This window comes from Puccinia triticina, chromosome 6A (assembly GCF_026914185.1).
Source record: "Puccinia triticina chromosome 6A, complete sequence".
Classification (NCBI taxonomy): Eukaryota; Fungi; Basidiomycota; class Pucciniomycetes; order Pucciniales; family Pucciniaceae; genus Puccinia; species Puccinia triticina.
In genome coordinates, this window is record NC_070563.1 from 5,932,497 (window position 1) to 5,958,433 (window position 25,937).

The 25,937-nt window shown below is 46.0% G+C and overlaps 4 protein-coding genes across 4 annotated transcripts; 2 read left to right on the top strand and 2 right to left on the bottom strand.

Moving 5' to 3' along the window:
- Positions 1 to 3,599: 3,599 nt before the first annotated feature.
- PtA15_6A671 (uncharacterized protein) lies at positions 3,600 to 4,234 on the bottom strand (the record flags this gene model as incomplete). The annotated part of the gene is made up of 3 exons (XM_053170401.1): positions 3,600 to 3,978; positions 4,052 to 4,089; positions 4,187 to 4,234. 3 exons carry the CDS (start codon positions 4,232 to 4,234, stop codon positions 3,600 to 3,602), a joined length of 465 nt encoding a protein of 154 aa, XP_053021596.1.
- Positions 4,235 to 14,518: 10,284 nt separating this feature from the next.
- On the top strand, positions 14,519 to 14,950 carry PtA15_6A672 (uncharacterized protein; the record flags this gene model as incomplete). The annotated part of the gene is made up of 2 exons (XM_053170402.1): positions 14,519 to 14,632; positions 14,699 to 14,950. 2 exons carry the CDS (start codon positions 14,519 to 14,521, stop codon positions 14,948 to 14,950), a joined length of 366 nt encoding a protein of 121 aa, XP_053021597.1.
- Positions 14,951 to 15,062: 112 nt separating this feature from the next.
- Positions 15,063 to 15,597, top strand: PtA15_6A673 (uncharacterized protein; the record flags this gene model as incomplete). Its single annotated transcript, XM_053170403.1, has 2 exons — positions 15,063 to 15,392; positions 15,469 to 15,597. The coding sequence occupies 2 exons, from the start codon at positions 15,063 to 15,065 to the stop codon at positions 15,595 to 15,597; spliced, it is 459 nt and encodes a 152-aa protein (XP_053021598.1).
- Positions 15,598 to 22,592: 6,995 nt separating this feature from the next.
- Positions 22,593 to 23,364, bottom strand: PtA15_6A674 (uncharacterized protein; the record flags this gene model as incomplete). The annotated part of the gene is made up of 3 exons (XM_053170404.1): positions 22,593 to 22,748; positions 22,895 to 23,219; positions 23,315 to 23,364. 3 exons carry the CDS (start codon positions 23,362 to 23,364, stop codon positions 22,593 to 22,595), a joined length of 531 nt encoding a protein of 176 aa, XP_053021599.1.
- Positions 23,365 to 25,937: the final 2,573 nt, after the last annotated feature.

The following is a 25,937-nucleotide window of genomic DNA, read 5'->3' on the forward strand; positions in this document are numbered from 1 at the left end:
TGAACGGGACCGTTCTGGTCATCAAGAGGAGTACACACACCTCTTGATGACCGGTGTGGTAACCCTGTTCCCACTCATATCACCATTCTCATATCATACATATCCCTCACATATCCATCATTATTATTCCAGATTCAGATTCTACACCTCATTTTACCCCTAGTCACTCACTCATACCACCCTGAAATTCCCTTTGGATCAGAAGTTATTAGCATATACAGTTTCATTGGTATTTTCCTGCTTCTCACATTTCATCTACATTACATATTCCAGTCATCATCACCATAGCTACATATATTACACATTACATAGTGCTCATCATTACTACATTTCATCTACATTACATAGTGCTCATCATTACTACATTTCATTACATTACATAGTGCTCATCATTACTACATTTCATCTACATTACATAGTGCTCATCATTACTTCACTTCATCATTACATTACATAGTGCTCATCATTACTTCACTTCATCACTACATTTCATCATTTCTCATCTTCAGACCTTGTCACATTGTGCTCATCATGATTTCCCCTTGTTGTATTTCCTCACATATATACTCCCCTCTATATGTTGTATCCCCACATTGAATTTCTACTCCATACACCCTGTATGACCTTTTCACCACACCATTAGATACACCTTCATCAGTACATATTTCACCACACCATTAGATAACATTGCCATTCACACATCTTATACACTTTCATACATACCAGAAATATATCCCCCTGCATATATCATTCACATTTGCACATCACCTTTCATCTTTGCCCCCCGCTACTCCTCCACTCCTCCTCATACCCTACAGGTACAAGTAGTCAGCTCATAGTATTAGTCAGTCTAAGATTATAGTAGTAAAGCCACACCTTTCTTCTTTTTCTTAGTGTTACACTCATCCCCAGTAGTATTAGTCAGGAAGGCAGCTCTTATATCAGCATCCTTGGCATAGCTTACATTAGTACTGGTGTAGTTATACATTTCCCTTCCCAGCTCTATTCTCCCATTTGAGTAGTTCTACACCGGAACGGTCCCGGTCATCGAGAGGAGTAAACACACCTCTTGATGGCCGTAACGGTCCCGGTCATTGAGAAGAGTAAACAAACCTCTCGATGACCGGAACAGTCCCGGTCATCGAGAGGAGAAACTCTTGGTGACCGGAGCAGACCTGGTCATCAAAACTTAATCCGCTTGATGAACGGGTCTGCTCCGGTCACCGAGAGGAGAAGCACTCCCTCAATGGCCGGAGCGAACTGTTCAAGGAGAGGAGTGATGAACGGTTCCCTCCGGTCATCGAGGGGAGTCTTTACTCCTCTAAATGACCGGAACAGACCCGGCCATCGAGAGGAGGATCACTCTTGATGACCGGGCTCTTTACTTCCCCAGGTCATTGAGAGAAGATTAAAGACTCCTCTTGATGACCGGGTCTGTTCCAGTCGTTGAGAGGAGGAGTGTTTCCTCCTCTCAATGACCGGAATGGACCCGTTCATCGAGAAGAGGGTTTAATGCTCTGAGTCTCGATAACTGGAACGGTTCCGGTCATCAAGAGGATCATTTGCCCCTCTTGATGACCGGAACGTTCCCGGTCATTGAGAGGACCATTTCGCCCTCTTGATGACCGGAACGTTCCCGGTCATCGAGATGACCAGTTAGCCCTCTTGATGACCGGGACCGTTCCAGTAATCGAGAGGACTGCTTAATCCACTCGATGACCGGTGATTTGCACTCCCCCTGGGTGCTGGCTGGTCATTGGGGGAGTTTGCATGTTGTACTCCGCTCTGGGACCAGCCTGTGCCGGCCATCAGCACGGCGAAGTCATGGGGTATGTACAGCCATTCTCGAAAAGCTTGCGGTTGGGTAGGCCCAAATTTCAGACTGCTATTTTCAGCCTCAAAGCCTGTATAGCCCCTGTATGACAGGCTGCATACAGTAATGTGATTGTAAGAAAATCACTACTTTCTTTGTTTTTAACTTTGGGGCCTTGAGGGTTGGACCATCGGAATCCTGGACCAATTTTAAACTGATCAAACCCTTCGCCGCATCCCCCTCCCCTGCCCTGTGGTCAGCGCGGCACCCTCATCAAGCCAAACAGCCGCCCGAAGGGATTTTGACTGCCTGTACAGTGAAGCTGTACAGGCCTGTGGCTGAAATAAAAAAATTCTTTTTTCGGCCTCGAGCCCGCAAGCTTTTCCAGAATGGCTGTACTTCTGCCCCTCGAACTCTGTTTTCGAGGGGCTGTGTACCCGATCCATGGACTTTTGGCAGGTTGAAAATCCACGGGGGGTGCGCCCCGGGGAGGCGCTCTGCCTAGTTTTTGTATTTCTTTATCATCCTTTTTCTATGTCATGCTGAGGGGTCCAAATACCCCAAGAAAATGGAGGAGGGGCAAGAAAAATCCCCTCTGCCAGCTGGCAGAAAAAAAAAGGGGATTTTCAAGCTTTTTCATGTGCAGTGCGCGAAGCGTTTTGAGCTACCGCGCACTGTGGCCGGGACGTCGAGTGGACGCCCCCTGCAGTGCGCAACGAGTTTTTTGCAGTGCGCGAAGTACATCCGTATTTCAATTTCACAGGAATATTTCAGATTTGAAAACAATGACATGTATAATTGAGCTAGAAAAGATACTTCAGATGGAAGACCTGCAAATAGAAAGAAATTTCTTCCACAGCTGGTTCATCTGGAATTATGTTTGATTGAGCTTTAATGTATTTCCCATTGACCAACACAATATTTTAAATACCATGAAGGAGGAAATATCTTGATTATCTCAGAGCGGGAGAACTCAGGGACCTGATGGTGAAATGTAGCACTGCTCAGCTGGATAAGAAATTCCTTGTGATGGATCATGCAGATACCACTACTTTGTTATAGAGTATGCAACTATGGGGATTCTGCTTCAAATCATATCTGGAGCATGTATTGAAATGTGGCATCAAGTGCCCAGCAAACAAATCCTGCCCCAAGAGATACTAAATCACGGGGAACAAAGTCACATCCCTCCTGATTTGGGAAGGATTGAATATGGAAGGGTGGATAGAAATGCCACTGCCCTTTGATGAAGTGAGCTATCAAGTAGGAGTACAATCAAAATAAAATTTGAACCAACAGTCTGGGCACGCACCACTGCCTTCCTTTCCCCGCTCCTCAAGCTCTAGCAGAAGGCTGAAGCTCCGCCTCACAGGTGCCATTGAGTGATTGTTGCTCAGTCGCGCCAATCAGTCCACGATGAAACTCGACGGCCTCCTTTGTGTTTATAGTTCCGGCCTGCTTGCTGGTCAAACCCTGATATTTTCCAAATTGCCTTCACAAACCGGTAATGGTCTGAGACTGCAGACAAAATGAACTGAGAAGGTGTGGTTGTTGACGAATGCCAATGTAGATTCAAACAGGAGCAGGCCTTATGCCAAACCTGGACTGATTGTAAACAAATATATCAATGATCAAGCAGGGCTGATAATTGATGCTGGAAGGGTTTGTACGAACATCCAAATATCTTGGTCAATGTGACTTTGGCAATGAAGACGACTTTATCCATGCCTACATCAGGGTTGATTATGGTAGCTCCACGCTGATTGAACGCACCAATAATGTTACCTTAGAACTCAATAAGGACAGTGATTTCAACCTTCATGATAGGTTTGAGGATGACGGGGTTAGCGGTTTTGGAAGCCCCTCTGAAAGCACCCTGGGCGGCGAGTTCGGAGCAGTTGAAGATGTGGTGGGCGCCCTCCTTGAGTCTAAAGTGGCAGCCGGTTACTCGATTGCCCGTCAGGATTCCGCGCTGCAGGGCGTCGTTGAAGCGCTTCTTGACCGCAGGGATAAACAACGCCGGAATCGTCCCACAGGTGACCCGGCTTTCATACATTATCTCCTCTCCCGTCTCCTTGTCCCGCTCCATTGGTAAAATCCGCTCAACCACTTTTGCATATTGTCCAGCTCCTCCAGTCTGTTTCTGGGTCAGTTTTGATAAAAGACTTTTGTGAGATAAAAAGAAAAAAAAATCTGATGATTGAGAGTTGTCTGTCCGCAAAAGGATCACCCTCAAACTGTGCTTTGGTCTGATTTTTGTCAAAGCATGTGGATACCTGTTGTACCAACCATGCGTTTGTCAAAAATCATCAGTCATGTCTCAAGCACATCCGCGGTAATTAGAGATTGATCAACAAAACAAAATTGACTTACACAGTGGGTCAGGACCCCGAGGAAAGGAAATGTATTTGAGGAGTCCATGATATTGAGCAAAACATGTGATCATAGCAGATCAGCACATGATTAGGTGGTTTGGGTATTGGCCGGTGATAACTGGAAAAGGATCAACTCCGCGCCGGATAAAGGATGAGAAAATATATTCTGGAGAGAGCAGAATGACCAAGCCATAGTTTCCACCACATGATTGGGTGGATTGAGTTGCAATCCAAGACTTACGGAAAAAAGAAAACATATCTGCACTGGATAAAGGAAGTGAAAAAGAAATGATATTAGCCATTTGCGGAAAGTGAAGAGTCAATGTACCAAGGAGATGGAAAATGTGGGTAGGGGTAAGCCAAACCAAAAGCAATCATGTGATGTCAATAGATGCACAAGGAAGGTAATCACAAAGTGTATTGAAACGCAATCAAGTCCAAAATAATGTGATTCCTGTTTGGGCAGGTGGAAAAATAGCTGAGACAAGCGTTTGGACAAAATCAGTAGGTGTTGAATCAAGTGCATAGCAATCCAGTGATTACAAACAGTGAATGAAAAGATGCATGTGTTACCTAAATGAGTAGTTGCAAAAAGAGATGAGTGTGGAGTATTGAAATGCAGTCGGCGTAGATGGAGCATTCCCAGTTGCCTGATTAAGAAGTTGGAAAAGGGTTGGTGAAAAAGGAAGTTGAATGCAAAATGTATTGAAATGTAGTCGCTGCTATTGTTTATGTCACAGCACCATGGCAAAACGGATTTCTTGGGGCATAAAAGGAGGCCGTTGACGGAGAGCTGGATGCCCCAAGGCTGCTGGGTGTATTGATAGGCTTTGTCCAAATTATTGTTGCCCAGGAATTGTGCCTTTGTACAGATGATTGCGTTGATAATGTTTTTTTTTTTGTCAAAGGTTCCAGGGGGAACTGCTGCCAAAAAAAAAGAGACATCATCCACGCAATTATCTGTTTTTAATTGCTCCTCTTTTGTTCTTTGCATTTGTTGTACTTTCTGTTTCATGCACATTTGGACTGCCCCATCAGGCATTGGTATTTCCAACACATTTTTCCTCTTTTTGCCTTCTGAACATTCCCAACTTACCATGCCCGGAACAATGCATGTACACATTGGATTTTGTCTTTCACGTCCGCTAAATTTTATGTTCTGTTCTTTGCTTTGCTTTTATTTTGACTTTGCAATGCTTTTCACCGCCTCAGCCTCAGGTCACAGTGCTTTTATGACCAGGATCTGTCTGTATTTGGTGCTGTTAAAATTTCCTAATTTGCTCTGCCTGGCGGACAATGCACCTGCACAAACCAACAAATTCAATCAGTTTAACCCACTGCTTTGGAAATTCCTGCCTTTGTGATCACAGTTTGCTCTCTTTCCTGCTGTGTACATTTCCTAATCTCCTATCCCAGGCGCAGAATCTCTAGAACTCAAATCATACCTCAGCAGTACACCTTTGCTCCGGTTAATTAAGTATTCAAATACTGTTTTTTGTAAAGCCCCAAGCACCAATACCTTGAAAATCAAATCATCCTGTCAGAGCATCAGCATAATTGGTTGCACTAAATCCACACCGGTGTCATTAAATCACCCGGTATTGTTAACAATTTTGGCCTTTGTTGATAAAGGTTGCCAACTCTGGCAACACCCATCAACAATATTATAGCTGCACAGCTCTCCCCTGACCTGTGCCGCATCACCCTCAAACTTGCCAATGACCGGTTGGTCCGGTAATCAAGACTCTAGCCTCTTGATGACCAGTCCGTCCAGTTACCAAGACTCTACCCTCTTGATGACCAGTCCGTCCGGTTACCAAGACTCAAACCTCTTGATGACAGGTCTGACCGGTCATTGAGAGTACTCAGACCCCTCTATGGCTGGGTTGTACCAGTCATCAGCAAAAATCTTGATGACCAGTGCAAATTGGTCATTGGCAAACCTAATTCCTGTGTATGTTCTTAACATGGGTGGGCCGTGACGTTACCTGTAATTGGGAATGTAACTGTAACAATACCTTAATTTTAGTCACAATATCTTCCGCAGAAAAAGGGTGTTTTTTTTCTAGTTAAGTTAACCACAAGTTTTCAACAAACCAGGTTATGTTACAGGGTTGCCCAAATTTGGGTAACTTAGCCGTAACTTTCCAAGGGAAATGACAATTTGTGGGTTTTTTTGTTCAATATGAGTATGTATTGGGCTCAAGCTAATGTAAAACAGCCACTGATGCCAGTTTCTTCCCAGGGTGTCAGGTCAAAATAGGTGAACAGTGAGGATTGAAACTGCAACCTGCATGTTTCAAACCATACAAGAGGCAGGCACTAACCATCATGCTAAATTCACTAGAGCACAAGGCAGCTACACCGCTGTAATCTCAAGGATACAGTGGCTGGGCATTCCCCCATAATTTCACAAGCTTTAGAACAACTCAAGAGGAGTTGTGTCAACACCGGTTGAAGTTGGATAGAAGTTGTCTAGGGGGCTATGCTGCTGCACCCTGAGGCCTCAATCCCCCCCACCCCCTTGAAAATCAGGTGAATATATTAATTTGAAATTCAGCATGATTATTGTTGTGTTGTAGTTTTAGCTTTTCCAAAGAACAAATTTACTTATTGCTATTCCAAAAATAATTTTATAACCAATGTCTTAATAAGATCAATCCACCTGGATTATCCTCAACAATGTTTAAGATAGACCAGTCATGTGAGAACCTTTTTCTTGAAATTTAATCTAATTGTCAGTGCTGAGTGAGTCTCAATTTTGCCCAACATTAAAGAGGGATTTTGTTGTCCTCTCTATACTTGATCAGAGAAAGAGGGTCTTCTGAAATTTACTTTTTTCCCCCAAGTTGTATCAAATGTACCCCAGTAACTCAGATTTTATGTCAGCAGGTGATATACTTGACTAGACAGGATCTGAAAAATGCATGTCACGGAGGAGGCCTATCCAAGGTTCAACAGGGTGGACAGAAAGGGCTCAGCCTACCCGCCAATAAGATGGGAGAGAGGGGGAAGCAGGAGGCGGGGAGGGCGGCGGTTGGGTACATCAAAGATAATAGGAAAGCACTTCAAATATGGTGGGCAACATGGGCCAGTATTGTTCCATGAGCAGCTCCTCCTTGATCATGCTGAGTGCCCCGGCATGCTTGCAGGCCAGTCTGCGCGAGAGCTCGGTGAGGGAACAGGGTGGTGTCCGGAGGAGTGGACCCGCGGCAAGCAGCAGCACTTGCGGGGCCGGAGAGCAGTCTCAGCTGGGAGCTGGTCAATGGCGCAGACGCGACCGTCGGCGGGGGCGGGCGCCAAACCAGGAACTTCTACATAACCATCTGGGGCCAACAGATGGTTGGGAAGCCCAGCCCGACGGGCTTTGGCTCAGCGGCTGCTGGGACTGAAAAATCACGTGCCTCGTGGAGGCTCATGCAGGCTATCTTGGCACCTTGACCATGCTTTGCCTGGTCCAGCGTTCTCCGACTCCGCGGTTGAGCTCTTAGCCTGTTCTTCCTTGCACTCCGGCTTTGAGATAGAAACTGAAACAAACAATTCTTTCACCCGCTAAAGAACCAACCAAATAGATGATCTGCATGGCGACCAAACCCGTATGACAGAGGAACGGAAGATTGGGCATTTGGTTTGACAATCCCAAAAATTCAAATCTTTGTTTCAGCCCCTCGAAACGGGGGGCGCGGGCAATCTCACTTTGGATTTTGTGGGCCAAGCTCAAACCCTAACTTAGCTAATTCCCTCCTTGGGGGAGCGAAGCGACCTCCGAAGGAGGGACTTACGCGCTATGTGGACCCCGCGGCCTGAGAGAATTATGACTTTTGGTGGGGAATTTTTTAGAATCACTCTCCCTCATGAGCCTCTGCACCATTTTTGAAATTGTTTACATTTCTGGGATGGCCCAAGCTGTCCCTATCTTTCTACTATTTTTTACCATCCTCAACACCTCTTGTTGAGCTGTAATCAGAGTTGTAACATCATGGATTCCAGATTCTGTACAGTGCAACATGTGTGATATGGGATACAGCCAACTAGATGAAGTTGCAAAAAAAGACATTTGAATGTCATTACATATCCCTAAAAATAGGACAATAGGTGGAAAAATTCTCCTTGATGTTCTGCATCTTTTGTTCCCCTACAACTCAATCACATAATGTGATGTGATGAAGCTACACATGATTGAAAAAGGCCAAGTTCCTGATTCTCTCAGGCCGCGGGGTCCACTTAGTGTATAAGTTCCTCCAACGGCGTCCCCCTTCCACAAAGAGAGGGACTTAGATAAGTTAGCTCAAACCATACATCTCTGAGAGGGGTCTTGCCCTGCCGCATTGTAACGCCAAAGGTTTGACATCTATTCAGAAAAGATTCAACTCACCGTTGTTTGGGTTTCAGCCTAAGCAGCAGGTATACAAATGGGTAAGTTGAAACACACCATCCAAGGAGTTTGAATCCAACCGTTTTACATTGTTACCAATGGAGATGAGGCTTGCTAGTTGACCTTTTGCTTCACATTTGAATAGGGAAACCACAGATTAATATAAAAGAGAACCCGTTCACAGATGTGATAACCTCACAGCTGCTTGTTTCTCCCCTGTTGCAATTGCACTGGCTGAGAAATGAGCCATCCCCTTCCATTTGGAACAGGCCCAAGGGGGTTAAATCCGGCCCCTTTTTACCCATGCTTCATGGGCTGGGGGGTCAGTCTGAGGTGTTTATGTTTGGGGGCTACTCTCAATTTACCTTTAACTTTAAACTCTAAAAACTTTATATTAAAACCTAACTATTTGTTGTAAATAAACCATGTTTGTATTTGTAATCTATTTCAGGGGTAACCATTGATCTCAATTTGTATGTACCTACTTGTCTTAGCTTTTTTGAAAGATTCACAGGGGAAACCCTTGATCTAAATTTCTGTGAAAGTGTGTCTTTAATATACTTAGATTATTCAAAATGTGTTGAAAAATATGGAACAAAGCTTTTCACCCCAAAAAAGTTGTGTTATCCAAAACCTTCCAAGCTCAAAAATAAAAAAAAGTTACTTTAACATTATGTTACTAAAAAAAAATGTCACGTTACCCAAATGGCTAATTTGGATACCTAAAAAAAAGTTACGGTATCCAATTAGCCCTCCGTAACATACCGTAACGTAACTGCCCACCCTTGTTCTCAAGTTCTGAACCACCACTTTTCCCTAGTGTATATAGAAAAAAAGTGGGAGAAAAGAAATCACGAATAATCATCATTTTCCTCCTTGGACCCATTATTAATCCAGTATTGACCGCAAACCAAAGCCTTGACAGGAGGGCAAGATTGCTTCAAAAACCAAAGTATACAACCTCTGGCTGTAAAGTCAGATTTGGAAGCTATTGAGGTCATAGGGGCCATGAGAATGGTCTCTGAAATTTTGGCAAGTGTTAGAAATAAAAGGTTTTTCACCTTCCACCATTCTAGCAAGTCAAACTTTGGGGCTCTGTTTGCTTCTATTTCAACTGCTGGCTCACTACAAACGTGCAGTATCCTTAGCAAAGCAATCTCCAACACCATCTTCACAAGTGTAATAAACGACAAGAACAAGCAAGACCCACATGCAATTTGGACGGACATCAAGACCATCTATGCATCAGAATCTCTACTTTCTGTGTTCCAGGTCTGGAACAAGTGGCTAGATATAAAATACAACAAGGACTTGAATTCATATATATTTGAAATGGAGGAGAGTCTGGCTGAGTTCAGCTCCTGAAGGTATAACTCAATTTTGGATGTGGCAGAAACAATTCAATTTGTTTTTTTACCAGCTAGATAAAATTTGAAGCAATACTTGTCAGAATCTTTGCTGAGGCATTTGACCTTGGTTCCTTCTGCTGAATGAGAAATAAAGCTGTTCTTGGAATTCCCACTCTTGCTGTATCTGGTTGTGATCCTGTGGCTCTTATGTGAAAGCAGGACACAAGAAAAATGGGTGGGCACTGCTTGGATTTCTTGGGATAAAGAAATAACAAACAGTGATAGAGAAAAAGAGAGAAAGAAAGAAAATATCTGAGAGATGATAATCAAGGTTCTGTGGACCTGTAGGTGAGAACTAACATCCACTAGCAATGCTACTCCTTAAGGGAGTGCTGCCAAGCTGTCAGCCTTAAAGTCAACACAGTTGACCTAAAACTGCCTTTTATCTTGATTTTATACCTAAATGTGTTTATATATTTTCAAAATTAAGACTTAAGGTGGGTTTGACTTCAGATTCTGATTTCTCATGCAATTTTGAGCCTATTGTCCACTGATCACTTTCCAATATCTCTGCTCCTTCATAGAGTTTGTGGTTTGTGACACACATGTGCTGCAGCGCCATGTAGGCATGCCTGAGCGCTCCAAACCACATGGAAATGTGTGATTATGTCATCCAACTTGAAATTTTTGGATTCAGGATCTTCTATGCAGCTGGAGGATCCACAGACTTCAGACAACCAGAACACACCCCAGATAACCCAGGATCACCACCAAAGAGATACCATGCTCCCAGTACACCTACCATCAAGGGCGCCTAGGATATTGACATCAATTAGGGGGTTCCAGAGTAGACCCGCGCGTGCATGCAGGTCACTTTGCATAATCCAGTTTTGTGGGGAGACTGCAAGTCGACGTTCAACATTTGAGTTGAACGCCGGCTTGCCTTGCCTTGCAACTGGCATGCACGGGTCTACTTTGAATCCCGCTATTATACTCTTTCTTTGAAACTTGCTTATCCAGAGTGACACTCTGTGTCTCTTGAATGTTTCTTCTTTATTCCTTTTCACCTCAAACCCACTCAAGATCAATGGTACTCTGTTAATCCTAGACCCAGTCTAAAAATTGTTGATGTTAGTGCTTCATCCCTCTAGTACTCCAAAGCTCGACCTCATACTCCAAAGCTTGGTCCTCATACTTCAAATCTTGTTCCTTCAAAATGACATCATTTCGATCAAACCTTTGCTATGACTCTTGAGTCTCTCCCGCAAGAACTCCGCTTGATCCTCTCCACCTTTGAATCCCTCATATATAAACTTGTCGCTTATTCACACCTTTGACTTTTTCCTTTGGGGGAACCTGCAACATCATTTGTTGCCTTATAGCTTTTACTCCATTCATCACTTCATCACAATATCAGCTGTTCCTCCATTATCAATATCATCATACTTTGATCTCCTTTTCTTATTTGCTCTGCTCTCAATCTTCAGAAGATCCTTTTCCATCGACTTCCTCCAGTATTCTATTTGCGAAGTCTCTTTCCCTTCCTATTGACAAGCTGCCGACCATCAAGACGATCCGCCTCAAGTAGCTCAATAGACCTGTATGTGTATCTCAGAAGAACTTTCTTGACTGACCGACATTGACATTCACTCTTTTCAGTTCTGCTTCTTTCCTACTTTGTATCCTGTATTGTCCTTTCTTCTCCTTGTCCACCGACCTCTTGTTGTCTCTTGCCTTTAGGTACTTTTATTTTTCTTTTGTGTATTTCTCGCTATCATCATAAACTTACTCGAAATACAACCTTTAGTTTGTCACTTCACAAAAATCAGAGCAGGTTATTTTACTATTCTGTGTCCCCCCACCCTTTCCTTGGTGCACGCGGAGGCTGTAGTCAACGGTGTGTCCGCTGCGCTACGCTTAAAAAAAAGCGGCCTTTTAGCTTAGCGCAGCGGTTGACCGCTACGCTACGCTAAAAAAAGCTGCCTTTTACCGTAGCGCAGCGGTTGACCGCTACGTGACCAGACCAAAAAGCGATAGCGCAGCGAGAACACCGCTGCGCTACTCGTTACGCGCAGCGAGAAAACCGCTGCGCTACTCGTTACGCGCAGCAATTGTCCGCTACACTCCCAGGGCCATTAGCAAAAGCGCAGCAAAAGCAAGAATTTGCTACGCTACCCACTAAATTAGCAGATAGCGGAACAGTTTTATGTTCTAAACATGTTTTTATGTATGTTAAACCCTTTTTCCTTTTTTTTTTGGATCCCACATGGCATAGAGAAAAGCGGCACTGACTGCTTCTTTAGCGCGCTATTTTTTGATTTTTTTTTCCAGGAAAATCAAAAAGCGGGTAGCGCAGCAATCTTCCCGCTGTGTGTAGCGCAGCAACCCAAAAAATTGCTGCGCTATATGCAGCGCAGCGGATACACCATTGGCTGTAGCCCCTGTTGGTCTGGCACAGCTTTCCTTAAAGCTTTTCCAGGTTCTTCAAGTTGACTTTGAGGATCCTCTTACAAAGAGTAGATAGACCCCCTCCAGATCATATCTTTCTCTTTCTCTCTTTTTCTCTCTCTCTCTTCCCTTCTCTCTTTTTGTAGTTCTTTATCCCAAGAAATACAAGCAGTGCCCACCTTTTTTCCTTTTTTCCTTTTTTCCTTTTTTCCTTTTTTCCTTTTTTCCTTTTTTCCTTTTTTCCTTTTTTCCTTTTTTCCTTTTTTCCTTTTTTCCTTTTTTCCTTTTTTCCTTTTTTCCTTTTTTCCTTTTTTTCCTTTTTTCCTTTTTTTCCTTTTTTCCTTTTTTCCTTTTTTCCTTTTTTCCTTTTTTCCTTTTTTCCTTTTTTTCCTTTTTTTCCTTTTTTCCTTTTTTCCTTTTTTCCTTTTTTCCTTTTTTCCTTTTTTCCTTTTTTCCTTTTTTCCTTTTTTCCTTTTTTCCTTTTTTCCTTTTATCATTCTAGAGACACAGGTTCACACAAGCTGTGCTAGAGATTGAAAGAGCCTCTTCTCACAATGGAAGGTATCTGAGTTAGACAAGTCTAATCAGCCACAATTATTTAGATTTCTCTGTGGATAGTCAAGGTTCTTTAAAGGAAAACCTATGTGGTTTGCTACTGACAAAAACCACAGAAAAAGAAGGATATGCAATCAGAGGGATCCTTGGGATAAGAGGTCTGCATATATGATGATGTACATGTGATCAAAAGAGAAGAGCAAAAGCAAACAGGGAGAGAAAACAGTCAAGAAACAGAGTGTAACCCCCCCCTTGGGGATGTCACAAGAAGGATCACAGGATCCCATTTGGACCCGCACTTAGTCCAGCAGTTCCCCTGTCCCTCCTAGCTCAGCAGAGATGCTCCTTCCATCTCTCCTGAGCTAGGTGAGTCTGCCCAGTTTCCTTTCTCTCTCTCTTCCTCTCCTCCTTCTTCTCAGAACCCTTGTAGATAGTCCTTAAGCAGAGATGCTCCTTCCATCTCTCCTGAGCTAGGTTTCTGCAATCCACACCATTGTTGGTTCTAGAAAGCTCTGAAGGCTCAGCCTTTCCCGTTCCCAGTGAAGAGCCCCCTATCGTGGGCTCTTACACTTTTTTTTTCTTGAACCAACTCAATCTGCCCGGTCCCTTCAAATTTTTCCGCCAACCCTTTGCCTGCTCTGTCGGTCCGCCCGACCTTGGTCTGCTCTCCCTGTTTTTGCCTTCTCCAAAGATCCATCAAGACCTGCCACTACAACTTTGGGATCCCCTTTCCCGGCCCAACCTTCTTGCTCGTACCTTGCCGTGCGCCCTGCTCCCCTGACTCCCATTGGGACCCTTACATCCTTGTCGATGTCTGCCCAACAACTTGCACTGATTGCCAGACTCTCCGACACACTCAAGAAGAGGATCCTATTGGGCTACAAGGCTGACTTGTGCTGCCTGGCGATCAAGAAGGCCGTTTCTTCACGCGATGACTGTACAACAATCAATGGGTTCCTTTTTGTACATGGCCGCCTGGTTCTCCCAGTGGATTCCGCACTCCGTCTTGAACTGATTAGTAGAACAGATTCGAAGATGGGACACCCGGGTTTCCTCAAGCTGCTTCGCGATTTGCGTTGTACCTTCTTTTGGCCGCACATGTGTGACAAAATCAAGATTTATGTTCAGCAGTGTCCTACCTGTCAACACGCCAAGAACCTCAGCCTACGCCAACCCGAGCACTGCAAACCGGAGGCTTCTAACCTGAAACATGTTGTCCAGCCACCAGCCGGCAGGACCAACAATCTCAACCCTAACTCGGCGTGTGTCCACCCCAATCGCATTTCCAAGGGCGAGGAGCGGCTTGGTCATCTGGAGGATCAAATGCGACTCTTATTAGGAACATTGATGCCACCGGGACTCATCACCGACCTACAGAATCGCCCCAACACATTCCCTGTTCCCAGAAAAACACCACAAGCAATACCGCCGGCCGGATCATTCAGGTATTCAATCGATTGGGGGCTGCAACCCCTAGTATCCAAGGAAGTACAACAATTGCTATTGCGCAGCTGGCCACACGGGAATCTATTCAGAAGCAACCACGCAATCATTCTGCCTCGCCGACACGGGTCCCCCTCTCCGTCCTTACTGTACAACAGTAATGCCACTGCTGTCCCTTCTTCCTCTGCCCCCGTCTCAACACCCTGCTTCCACGACACCAACCCCAAACACCTTCCATCCTTACCCTCCGATTGATCTCCAACACCCCCAACACGCTCGTCGGCTCCATCCACCACATCTGGCTTGACGCCCCGCTCAGCCTCAATCTCATCCTCCCCAGTCTCGCCGCCCTCACGCTCTCCCCGCCGGCAAAGAAAACCTCTGCCAGCCGAGGCTCCTCCATCCATTCAAGCCCCTTATCGTCCAGCTCTTCCTCCACCAGCACCCATATCTGCCCTCTCCCGTTCATCCAGGCTGGTCAATTGCCAAGAAATCCGCCGCCGAAAAGAAGCAGCAGCAGCACTCGCTCTTGCTCAGCGCCTGCATCACCCTGTCGCCCAGCTCGCTCATCATCAGACCCGCCCTACTCTAGCAGCCCGTCGAGGCCACCACCCCGCCCCGTGCCTTCTCAATTTTCCAGTGCCTGCCCTCTCCGCTCCCATCCCCAATCATCTGGCCCCTGCCCTTTCTCCTTCCCTTTCCCAATGCCAAATCCACCGCCAGACTCCAGGCGACCATCCTCCCCAAACAACTCTACTGCAAAACACGGACCACAGCCGCACTCAACCACCACCCCGTCCCGTCCTGCCCATCCCATCTTGTCCTACCTGTACCGCCCCGTCCTACCCAGCACGCCCATCCCCACAACATCTGTTAAATCTCCTGAAACAGGCCACCGCTCATTTGTCTGTTTGGCACAATCGGACCCACCAACAGCTACCCCCCAACCCGTCTCCCCCTTGTTTCTGACTCCACCGGTCTCCCCGCCCGTCCCAATGGACTTCCCCATCTCAACTGCCTCTCACCGCCCAGCTGTACCTCCTCTGCCCCCCTGAGCCTCCCATCCCGCCCACCATCTCCATCTGACAACATTTTGCTGCCCCCTCAAAGCAGGCCTTCCCTGTCCCTGACATCGCTTCTCTCAACTTCTCAACTACCACCCAGCACCCCATCCAGCTCACCCATGATCAAATCCATCATCCTCAATCTCTTGCAAGACAACCTGTTCCCCATGCTTGACCAAGCCTCTGTGACAACCATCAGCACCATAAATGACCTTACCCCCAGCACTGCTGTTGATGCAGTGTATGTGAACACTGCTCTGTTTCCAAATCATGCAAATCAGCACCTCAAACTCAATGATGAGGAATACCTCCGACTCATGGGCAAATTCAATGATGAAGAGGAACGATTTCATACTCAGCACTCCCACCAGCACAATAACTGATCCCGGAATTCATTCTTGTTCTCTGGCACCTCCACTGACCCCCAGCCCCGCCTTTCCCTTCCATACCTTCCCCCCTCCTCTGTCTGTCTGCCCTGGTCTTCTGTTGGCCTTTCTGCCTGCCCCAGTCCTCTCTCTGTCTGTCCCAGTCCTCCTTCCCGCTTTTTCTTATCTTTCCTTTCCACAACATCCAAACACCCAGTCTTCTCCTTTTCCCCGCCCGCTTCAAGAACCATCCTGCCCCACCATCGCCACAACATCAACCACCAAACTTCTTGACCACCACAAATTCACCATAATATCCCTCAACGGTACCAACCTTGCCCAGGCCCCTTCTCTTCCCAGCCTATCTCAGCTGCTATTTCTCCTTCCTCTTTTTTCTTCTTCTTCCTTGTTACTTCTTCCTTTTTCATAGGGGGGGAGATTGTAACCCCCAGTGTTTGCTCCTCTTGATAACCAGGACCGTTTTGGTCATCAAGGGGATTAGGTAATACTCTTGACTTTGGCCATTGAGGGAGTTTTTACTCCTCTCAATGACTGGGAGGGTTCTGCTCATCAAGGGAGTCTTCACTCCTCTCAATGGCTGGGACAGTTCCACTCATCAAGAGGTGTGCTTTCCTCTTGGTGACCAGAGCAGACCCAGTCATTGAGGGGATCAAGTCTTCATGACTGGGTCTGCTCCGGTCACCAAGAGGAGAAACACTCCCTCAATGACCGGAGCAAACTGTTCAACAAGAGGAGTGATGAACGGTTTGCTCCGTTCATCGAGGGGAGTCTTTACTCTTCTTGATGATGAAGTCTGTGGATCCTCCTTCTGCATGGGGGATCCTGAATTCTAAAATTTTCAAGGTTGGCTGACATAATCACATGTGTACATGTGGTTGAGGGCTTCACTGTGCAGCCAAATTCCATGTCACACCAGAAACGCAGAAAACCATGGAGTGGAGCTATTGAAAAGTAGTCAGTGAAGAATAGGGTTGGAACTGCATGATAAAAAAGAATCTGATGTCAAATCAAGCTTAAATCTTGATCATGACAAGTTATAAGACAATTCATGTAGAAATAACTGATAAAGGCAGACTTTAGGTCAGCTACATTGAATCTAAGGCTGACACTGGGGAACCCGCTGTACAAATTATCCTTGGCCAAGGAAGATTTTTTGGCCACTGCACTTGATCCAAGCTCCTCCTTTAGCAAGAATTCCATGAGTTTGGTTTTGTAGTGCGGGTCAAATATCTGTGTGATAGAAACAAACTTCTGCATGCCATCCCAATACTTCAAAAAAATATTTTGTTGTGTTCACTGTTTTTTCCATCAAGTATTCCATGGTGAATTTGTTTGAAGTATTTGAACACCAATGTGGCAGTTGGATATTTGGTTCCACCAAGTTCCAAAGATTCTGAATCAAAAGATCAATCATTGATGTCAGTGATGAAGAAATTTAAACACAAAACACTGTGTTTGCTCACCTGCATGGAACATACTCAAGAATTTGAAAAGTATCTCCAGCTGAGCCCATTCCCTGTCCAATGGTTTAAAGAGATAGTTTGCATCCTACATGGAAAAAGTCTGGTATGCAGCTAAGGTAGGAATGACTTGATCATCAGGTAGGTAGAACTCCATTGAGTCAGTGCATGGCCATGCTATCAGATTCATGGACAAAATCTCAATGGCTTCTTTGAATAGTTGCTTTCTTGCAGGGGTTAACCGTAAGCCCCCTCCTTTGGGGTCTCACAAAGATTTCACATAGCTATCACTAGATTAGATAATCCACCTGATATTTAGTCTACATTCCCTTCCATCTGCTAGCCGGAAGAGATCTCACCCAGCTAGGTAAGCTTCTTCTTTTCCTTCTGATATTCACAGTTGTATATACTCACAGAGAGAACTTGCCCTTCACATCTCTCCCGGCTAGCCCTCAATTGAAGCCCAGTTAATACAGACCCGTGATCTAGAATCTGCCTCTTGAGGCTCTTGCATTCCCCTTTGTGCCCCTCTCAACAAGCAGAAAAGGACTCCCAACGGGAGTACTTACATTGACTTGATATAGCATACACCAGAAATTATTTTTTCAATGGATGAAGAGGTGTTTGAGAGGCCATCTTTGGAAAGCATTGAATATGGAAAATTGGACATTCAAATTTAAAGCCAAGTCCACATGATCTATGAAGAGTACATTTTGGAGTTGTTTCACCGCAACATTTTTAGAGCTTGCATTTTCAACAGTTATAAAGGATACTTTGTTTTGGAGTTTCTATTTGAGCATGGTTGTGATACATAAGCTGTTCAAATATTGCAAATCCAGTGTGCGCTGAGGGAAAGATTTTGAAAAAAATGATTTGTTTGACCAGTTTCCAGTCAGGTGTCTAGAAATGGGCAGTAATTACCATGTAACTGTTTTGATTAGAATAGGTCCAGAGGTTAGTAGTAAGAACAATCCATACTGTCAGCATATTTGGCTGGGATGACTTCATCCCAGTTTGACTGTGATGCACTCAACCAATTTAAAATGGGTTGATCTCATCCCATGAAACATAAACCCAAGGGGGGTACCTTGGATTTATATGTCATCAGGGGAGATCAACCAAGTTTAAATTGGTTGAGTTCATGCCAGTTTAACAGGGATAACCTTGACCCAGCCAATTAAGCCGGTGGTGCCAATTTTCTTGAGAGAGCTTGGTGGCAACATCTGACTTCATTGAGGAAAAAATGGCCATGACATTAGACTTGTCATTCATTTGGCCATACAACTTGAACTTGAGTTGTGCTCAATTGAAACCAGACTCTGAATGGTAGCTTCTGCCTGAAAGACCCCAACCAAAAAAAAAATCTTAAGAATAGAATCCACAGAAATTGGATTAGGCTGTCACATGACGACCCGCAAGATATGTTTTTGTAAAACAACATCAAGAAAGGGTGGCAAACCAAGTACAGAAACTTGGAACTAGAGACAGGATGATGTGATTTCCCCATCTGGACTCCACTCCAGATCCTGAATTGAATCCCTACAGTAAGTCACCATCCACTTGGACAGTTTCCAAGAAAGGCATTGGTCTCTCTTTCTTCTCTTTGTTGTATGTTATCTCTCTGATTGGAAACTCTTGTCTGATTCCTTTTATTAGCCTTACCCAGCCCTCTGGCCGTACATCCAAGTTCATTAAAGACACAGATTTGCCAGAACCCTAAAAAATTGTTTCCCCCTGTAAATACAAAAAATTGGAGAAAAAAAAAATCATGGGACCAAAAAACAATGCAAAATCCGCAACAATCAATATGAATCAAGAACAAAAAAAATGTAGCTCTCTAAATTATTAACCTAGCCTTCCAACATCAGCAGTGCTGTGCCCCCAGGCTCAACCTACAGCCTGCGTCAAGCACGCGGGTCAAAAAGGTTGGATGTGAGGCCCCTGGCCTGCAGCAAAGGCTATTGTCATTGACCAGTGGGGGTCCCACTATTTGCCCCTCAAACTGCGCCCGCACAACAGCGGAGGGTTTGAGGGCAATAGATAGCTGGAAGTGCAGCATCTCCAATTGCCCTGGGGAAACAAGAACCCGCCAGCCTATCCGGGTTTTAAGATATTGGCTACACCACTGCTCGACTCAGGCACTCACATCCTCCCCAGGCCAGAAATTGGGTTGTCTTCTTTGCAAATGCCACGCCGCGGCGCCGTAACCGTAAACAACTCCACGGTGACCAAACCAATTCAGAATCCGGACGCGAGACACCTGTATACTCTCGTCTCCATGCAGCTCACCCTTACACAGCGGGCCAAACTTGACGCCCAATTGGCATGCCTCAGGGTGTCCCCGCGGCCCAGCCCGGCGGGGACGCCCTCAGAGCGCCCAACTGTGACGTCCTGGAACCACCTGAGAGATGCCACAGATTGGCGTCATAACGGCCAAGGCTTCTGATGGGCGACTTGGAGATGCTTCTCCAGGGTCGCCCTGGACACAACCGGGCGTGGCGAGGAGCCGACGCTCGTCATGATGTGTGGCTGGTCGGCGCATAGTCACCCTCATAGCCGCCTTCATGCCGGCTCGTGGGTAGAGTGAGCTCGCCTTGGGGGGGGGGGAGGGGGGGGGGTTCCCCATTGGCCTTTCATTATATGGGTGTGGAGGTCGCAGGGGCATAATTTGGGACGCCTTCGGCGTTGTTCAGCCGCAGGATGGCGTCTGGAGCGGCCTCAGCTCATCTGGGGGTCATAGGGCTCGCAGCACATGGTGCGCATTGTGGGGACCCATGCGGACGCGTGGGATTCGTGGGTTGGTCAACCAATATGACTGCCGCCCAGCGGTAAATGACGACTTAGGTGTGGTTTCACCAACGGTGGGTAGTTACAATAACCATGAATCCTCTTCTCTGGTCTTCTATTCAAAATTAGGAACCAAATAAAATATTCTGTCAGCACAATCAAGAAGTCAGAGCTCTCCTCTAAAAATTGGTGAAAGAATTTTCCATTTTTGTCAAAAGAATGAATTGATATCCCTTATTCCGTGTCAAATTTTGCAGTTACTAGTAACTAAAACCAGTAACTAAAAACTGGAAGTGTAATCAAGGATATCCAGGCAGTCTTTTTACAAAAATAGAAAATTATTTCACCAATTATTAGAGGAGAGGTATGACTTCTTGATCTAGCTTAAAAAAATCATTAGGTGGTTCTGAATTTTAAATTAAAGACTGAAGGAGAATAAAAACTGATAGTAACTGTTATTGTAACTAACCACTGTTGGTTTCACTGGCAATGGGGCGCTCAAGGGGGCACGGGAGAGACGGGATGTGGGCCGGGTTGGCCCGCCGGAGCTTCGCAGCAAATGACTGCATATGCATACTTGGAATGGGGGGTGATTTGGGGGCATTGCATTTCCCCCCAATACTCCAAAGCCAAAATAAGCCGTACTCTCTTGATTTTGTCAGAGATGCTTGGCCACATGTCTTTTTACAACTGGCCATACCCAAACACACACCTATATCTATATGAGCACAAAGCAAAGCAGCTCATCAGCAACACCGAGGGATTTAAATACTTACAAAAAAGCAGTGGTATTCTCCACAATTGAGCCCTTCAAAATATCTGCATCTGAAGAAAAGATATATGGTGATTTTGTGTGGCAATAGTTTATCTGTTCCAGTAAGATGGCCTGGGGCCAGCTTGGTCCAATCTTCCATCTAGAGATGGAACTTGGCACCCGCCAGCGGGTACCCGCCACCCTTCAGCACATAATTCTATGCGCCTGCACGGACCCATGACGGGTGCCAGGGGTTCCATTTTAGTAAAAATGCATGCAGGGAGCTGCACACGCACAATGTCAGTGGATGGAACTTGAAGTTCCATCCACTGATGTATTCATGTCTGCATGTCATTAACTCATTGGGGCATCTTTGCAGAAAGGGGATCAGATGGATGGCCACTGGTTGGAGGGAAGTCCCTCCCATTATATATTTGACCTCATATCATTGAAATCAGAAGTTTGGAACAAGTGACCAGATAATATGCAGGTGACTCAGTTTGTGTCAATGAGAGTGATAATCAATAATTGGCCCCACTTTAAACTGAAATGTATGCCATAGTAATAAATATCAGTATTTTGTGCTTTTGAAAAATGGATGAATGAGAATGTGATGGATGGTTGGCTCTTTCAGAGAATGGACCTCAATATCCTGTCTACCATCAACAAATTGTCTGATTTTATTTTGTACACTTCATTTATGTACAGAGGTAGAGCCATAGAGGGGGTCACCCAACATTTCTCTCTATTGACTACTGGTGAAAATTGACCAATTGGGGTTGTGGTGTGCATTGTGGTATGCTTTATGGTTACTCATCTAGCACATTTCAAAATTCTATTGTTTCTCATACATAAACTCATAAATCACTCAATACAGCTTTGCCACCAGATTAAACAGTAAAAACTACCCATGGACAACATGCCTCCAACCCTCTGGATAAGAAGTTACAACCACCTGATGGTTCAGTTCCACACACACAACAAACACCATGTAATCAGTTACACTAGAGGCCAAGGCGGCTACGCCGCTGCAGGTATTTTAACCCTTAAGACCAAGCTATTCCTTTGAAGTAGAATTAGAGTTGGGGGCCAGGATAGGAAGGGCAATATTTGGTTAATGTTAAGCAAGTGTTAATGAATAAGGCCTGTTTGTCATTGACATATGGCAAGGGCAATAATGATCATAATGCAAACTATTGTGACACTGATGAGGCTTTGGTCAACTTGATTGGGTGGTAGCATTATTTTATGTAACATTACATTTACACTTGCAATATACAGCTAGAAAACAGAGCCTAAGTGGTCCAGTTCAGCACAGACTTGTGATTGGTAAAACTTCAACCATGTGTTATAGATTTTGATCTGATCAAATTTGATTTGGATAGCAAGCAGAGAAACCATTAAGCAATCATTTGGTGGTCTGGGTTGGTCACCCCCCTTTCTGTTAAAATATTTTGTTAATTGGATCTTGGCTCAGATTCCTTTTCCCCATGTCTCATCACTTTTCAATAATATTTTCTCTTGCATGTTACATATGCATTTCCTTATGCATATCACACAACTGCTGTCTGAACAAACATGTATTTAGTAGATAAAAGCTTGTATACCTCATATTCAGAAAAAAAGCATCAGTCCCAACCTAAAATGTTCCTTTTAGCCTTCCTTTCAGGCGCTTGATGATCTGATGCTCAATAAGTATCATTGATCTAGCTGGAAGGTTATTTTATCAAACTCAGTTTGATTTCAGGGGGGGTTGACAAGAAGGCAAAGCGGGGAAACAGGGCTAGGGAAAGTGTTGGGTAACTGGTAACGGAACAAAGCTGTGAGTGGTATGTTGGTTTGGCGCGATTGGCGAGGTGGGACAAGTTGTGGAGAGGGAGAGGTTGAACCAATAGAGTCCGCGGCTTCTAATAGGGGGGAGGTGTCGCGCGGTGGAGCCCTGAGCAGTTAGTGAGCAGGGCTGGGAGCAATTTGGGCTAGCTGCGCGGTCAGATTAGTTGGGTTCAGTTGCTGCCTGGGTGTGAGCAGGGCGCGGTGACAAAATTGAGGCAAGCACGGCATAACACATACGTGCAAAAAACTTACCGTGGCACGTTGGTTAGTGAAGGGGATGGAGACGATGTGGCCTGGCTCCGCGGCAGACATCAACCTGTCCTCCTCCTCCTTGTCGTGGTCGATGTCTTTGTTGGCATCGTAAGAAACAGGAAGGGTTCGCGGCTGACTCGGGTTGTCGAAGTCGGCAAGCGGGGCAGCCAGGAGGGCGGAGGAGGCGCACTGGGTGTGGGTGTAAGAGGCCGGGGGAGGTGATGGGAAGGAGGAGTTGTTGGAGATGGTCTGGAGGGAGGGGGGCGGATTCCCAGTGCCATCGATGGGCGTCGGTTTGGGACCGCCGAGGATCGGCAGGGAGCGTCTGACTGGCTAGCCGGGCCAGGGGACGGGCAGGGGGTATCGGGGAGGAGGGAAGAGAGGGCACGGGGCGAGGCGCAGCTGGGGAGGTCGCCAAACCTTGCTTCCTGGCTGCGGTGGTGGTACCAATGGAAGCGCTGCAAGTGCATCCAGAAAGCTCCTTGGCGCCTCCCAAGAGTGTCGTCGCCGTCGGGGGCGACCTGGGCGCGAGCGACTTGCGGCGGCCCCGGACGTTCCCTCCCGAGATCGGCCCGACCAATCGCGCATAGCCAAAGAAGGCCCCGCTCTGGCTCGCACTGAAGATCAGATAGACGCCCCAGCGCTCTTCCGGTACGCTTAATTGAGGTTGGGCTTGTTGTGGGTCTGGGAGATCCAGATGGAGCCGTCGACTGGGATCCGTAGATCTTCATCTGTATACGCCCGTCCACCCATGGAAAGATTAGTTTCTTCTGCTTGTTTATTCACGCCCAAGAACTGCCCGGAGCACTCACTTTGAGGATGAAGTAGCACCGGGGAAAGTGGCTGGCGAGGAAGTATGAAGTGGTTGATTGGCTCAGGTTGTAGACGGCGGTGAGGGTTGAGAATGTGCGGATATGAAGTGAATGTGCGTTGGAGACAAGAAGATTTGTGCAATGAAAGGGAGAAGGGTATAAGGATATGAACCTGACGATAAGGAACACGTCGCGTCAGCACAGGCGCGGCACGGGTATCGACTCCAAACTCGGTTTGATTGCTACTCACCTGACGATAAGGAACACGTTGCGTCAGCACAGGCGCGGCACGGGTATCGACTCCAAACTCGGTAAAGAGAGAGAAAAGGAGCCGGTACCCGGCTCTGCCGGGAGTAGACTATGTACAAGTAGAGCGCCGCAGTAACTAGGTCTAGAATGATGATGAACAAAGTTACGCGCGCATACAACTCGTGTACTAGCATAGTTTGCACTCTTGGATATCCCTAACTCTAACACCCCCCCCCCAAGAATGCAAACTTCACCGCCGTAGTCCCAGCTTTTTGATTGCATCTTCGATCTTGTTGGGCCCAAGCTTCTTGGTGAAGATGTCGGCTTGCTGGTCGTTGGTGTTTGTCCACGCGATCTGGATTTTGTTTTCTCGCACGAAGTCGTTGATGAAATAGAATGCACGAGTGAGATAGCGCGTCTTCTTCTTTGACGCGTTGTTGCCAGCAATAAGGATAGCCGCTTGATTGTTGCAAAAGATGTTCAGGGGAATTGTGTGGTTGATGTCTTCCAGGAGAATAGCAATACCGGCCAGTTGTTGCGCGCCTTCTGACAGAGCTATGTATTCGGCCGCACATGTCGAGAGAGCTACAACTGTCTGGCGCTTTGCACCCCAAGCCACTGAGTTACCGAGGTGTTTTATGACGAAACCGGAGGTTGATTGCTCGTGTTTGCCGCCCCAATTGGCGTCCGACCATAGATCGAGTGAGTGCCCTTGACCGCTGAAAACTAGTTTTGTATCAGCAGATCTCTTGAGGTAGCCAACAAGGTAGTCCAGTGCTGCCCAATGCTGTTCCGAAGGGTTGTTGCTATACCTGGCTAGTAAGTTCACGCCATAGGATAAATCTGGTCGTGTTCCACCGGCCAGGTACATCAGGGATCCTACGATAGACTGATATTCAGTAGGAGACACTGATTCAAACGCGTTAATTTTGAGTGCATCATCAGGGAGAGTGCTTCTGCAAGGGTGTGCCGGTCGTTTGTAATCCTTGATGATCTGTTCCGCCAGTCCTGCTTGATCCATCATCACTTCGCCGTCCTTGTCCACAATGTTCAAACCAACCAACCGCTTTACCCCGTTCGTCCACTTGATGTTCATGTCCTTCTCCATCCCCATTCGCAAGTCGTCCAAAAGAGCCTGATTTGTCGCCACCGCCAGTCCGTCGTCCACATGTAACCAAATGATCACAAAATCCGTACCACGTTTGTACATGTACAAGGATTGTTCCAATTCTGATGCCGAGAATCCGAGTTCCTCCATTTTTCCTTTGAAGAATTTCCACCAGCAACGCGCCGCTTGCTTAGTCCCGTACATCGCCTTTTTGAGCCGCATGATTTTTCCTTTGAGTTCTGGCCTGATTTCCACCGGTGGTTGGACATAAACCTCCTCCTTGATTGGACTGTAGAGGTACGCAGAGCTTACATCGAAAGTCGCCATTGGAAATTTGAACTTGTTCGCCAGAGATATCAGCACGCGGAGCATGTTTAGAGATGCTGTCGGAGCATACGTTTCATTACAATCTATGCCCATTTTCTGGTTGAATCCTTTCGCTACATATCTTGCACGAAAGATTTCGGGTCCGCCTTCTGAGTCTGGAGGTTTGATCGTGAATACCCAGCGGCAGCCGAGGGCCTTCGCACCAGGGAAGGGATCAACTGGTTCCCAAACTTGAAGCGAGTCGAATTTGTCGGCTTCGTATACTGCAGCGGTTCTCCATTCAATTGCCTTCGAGCTCGCCAGGGCCGTCTTGATAGTTGATGGAGTACGTCTATCTTGCGTCAGATTCAGTTCCGATATCGCCTTCTTTTCTTGATCATGTAGAACATCAGTGGGTTCCTCGCCAAGCTTCAGGATGATTTGGTTCAGGACTAAGTTCAGATTCTGTTGCGTCGACTCTGCAGGTCCTTGAGGTTTCACCGGTTCTGCTTTCTTTACTGGTAGGTTAACGAATTCGGGAAACATGACCGCCGTGGAATGAATGATT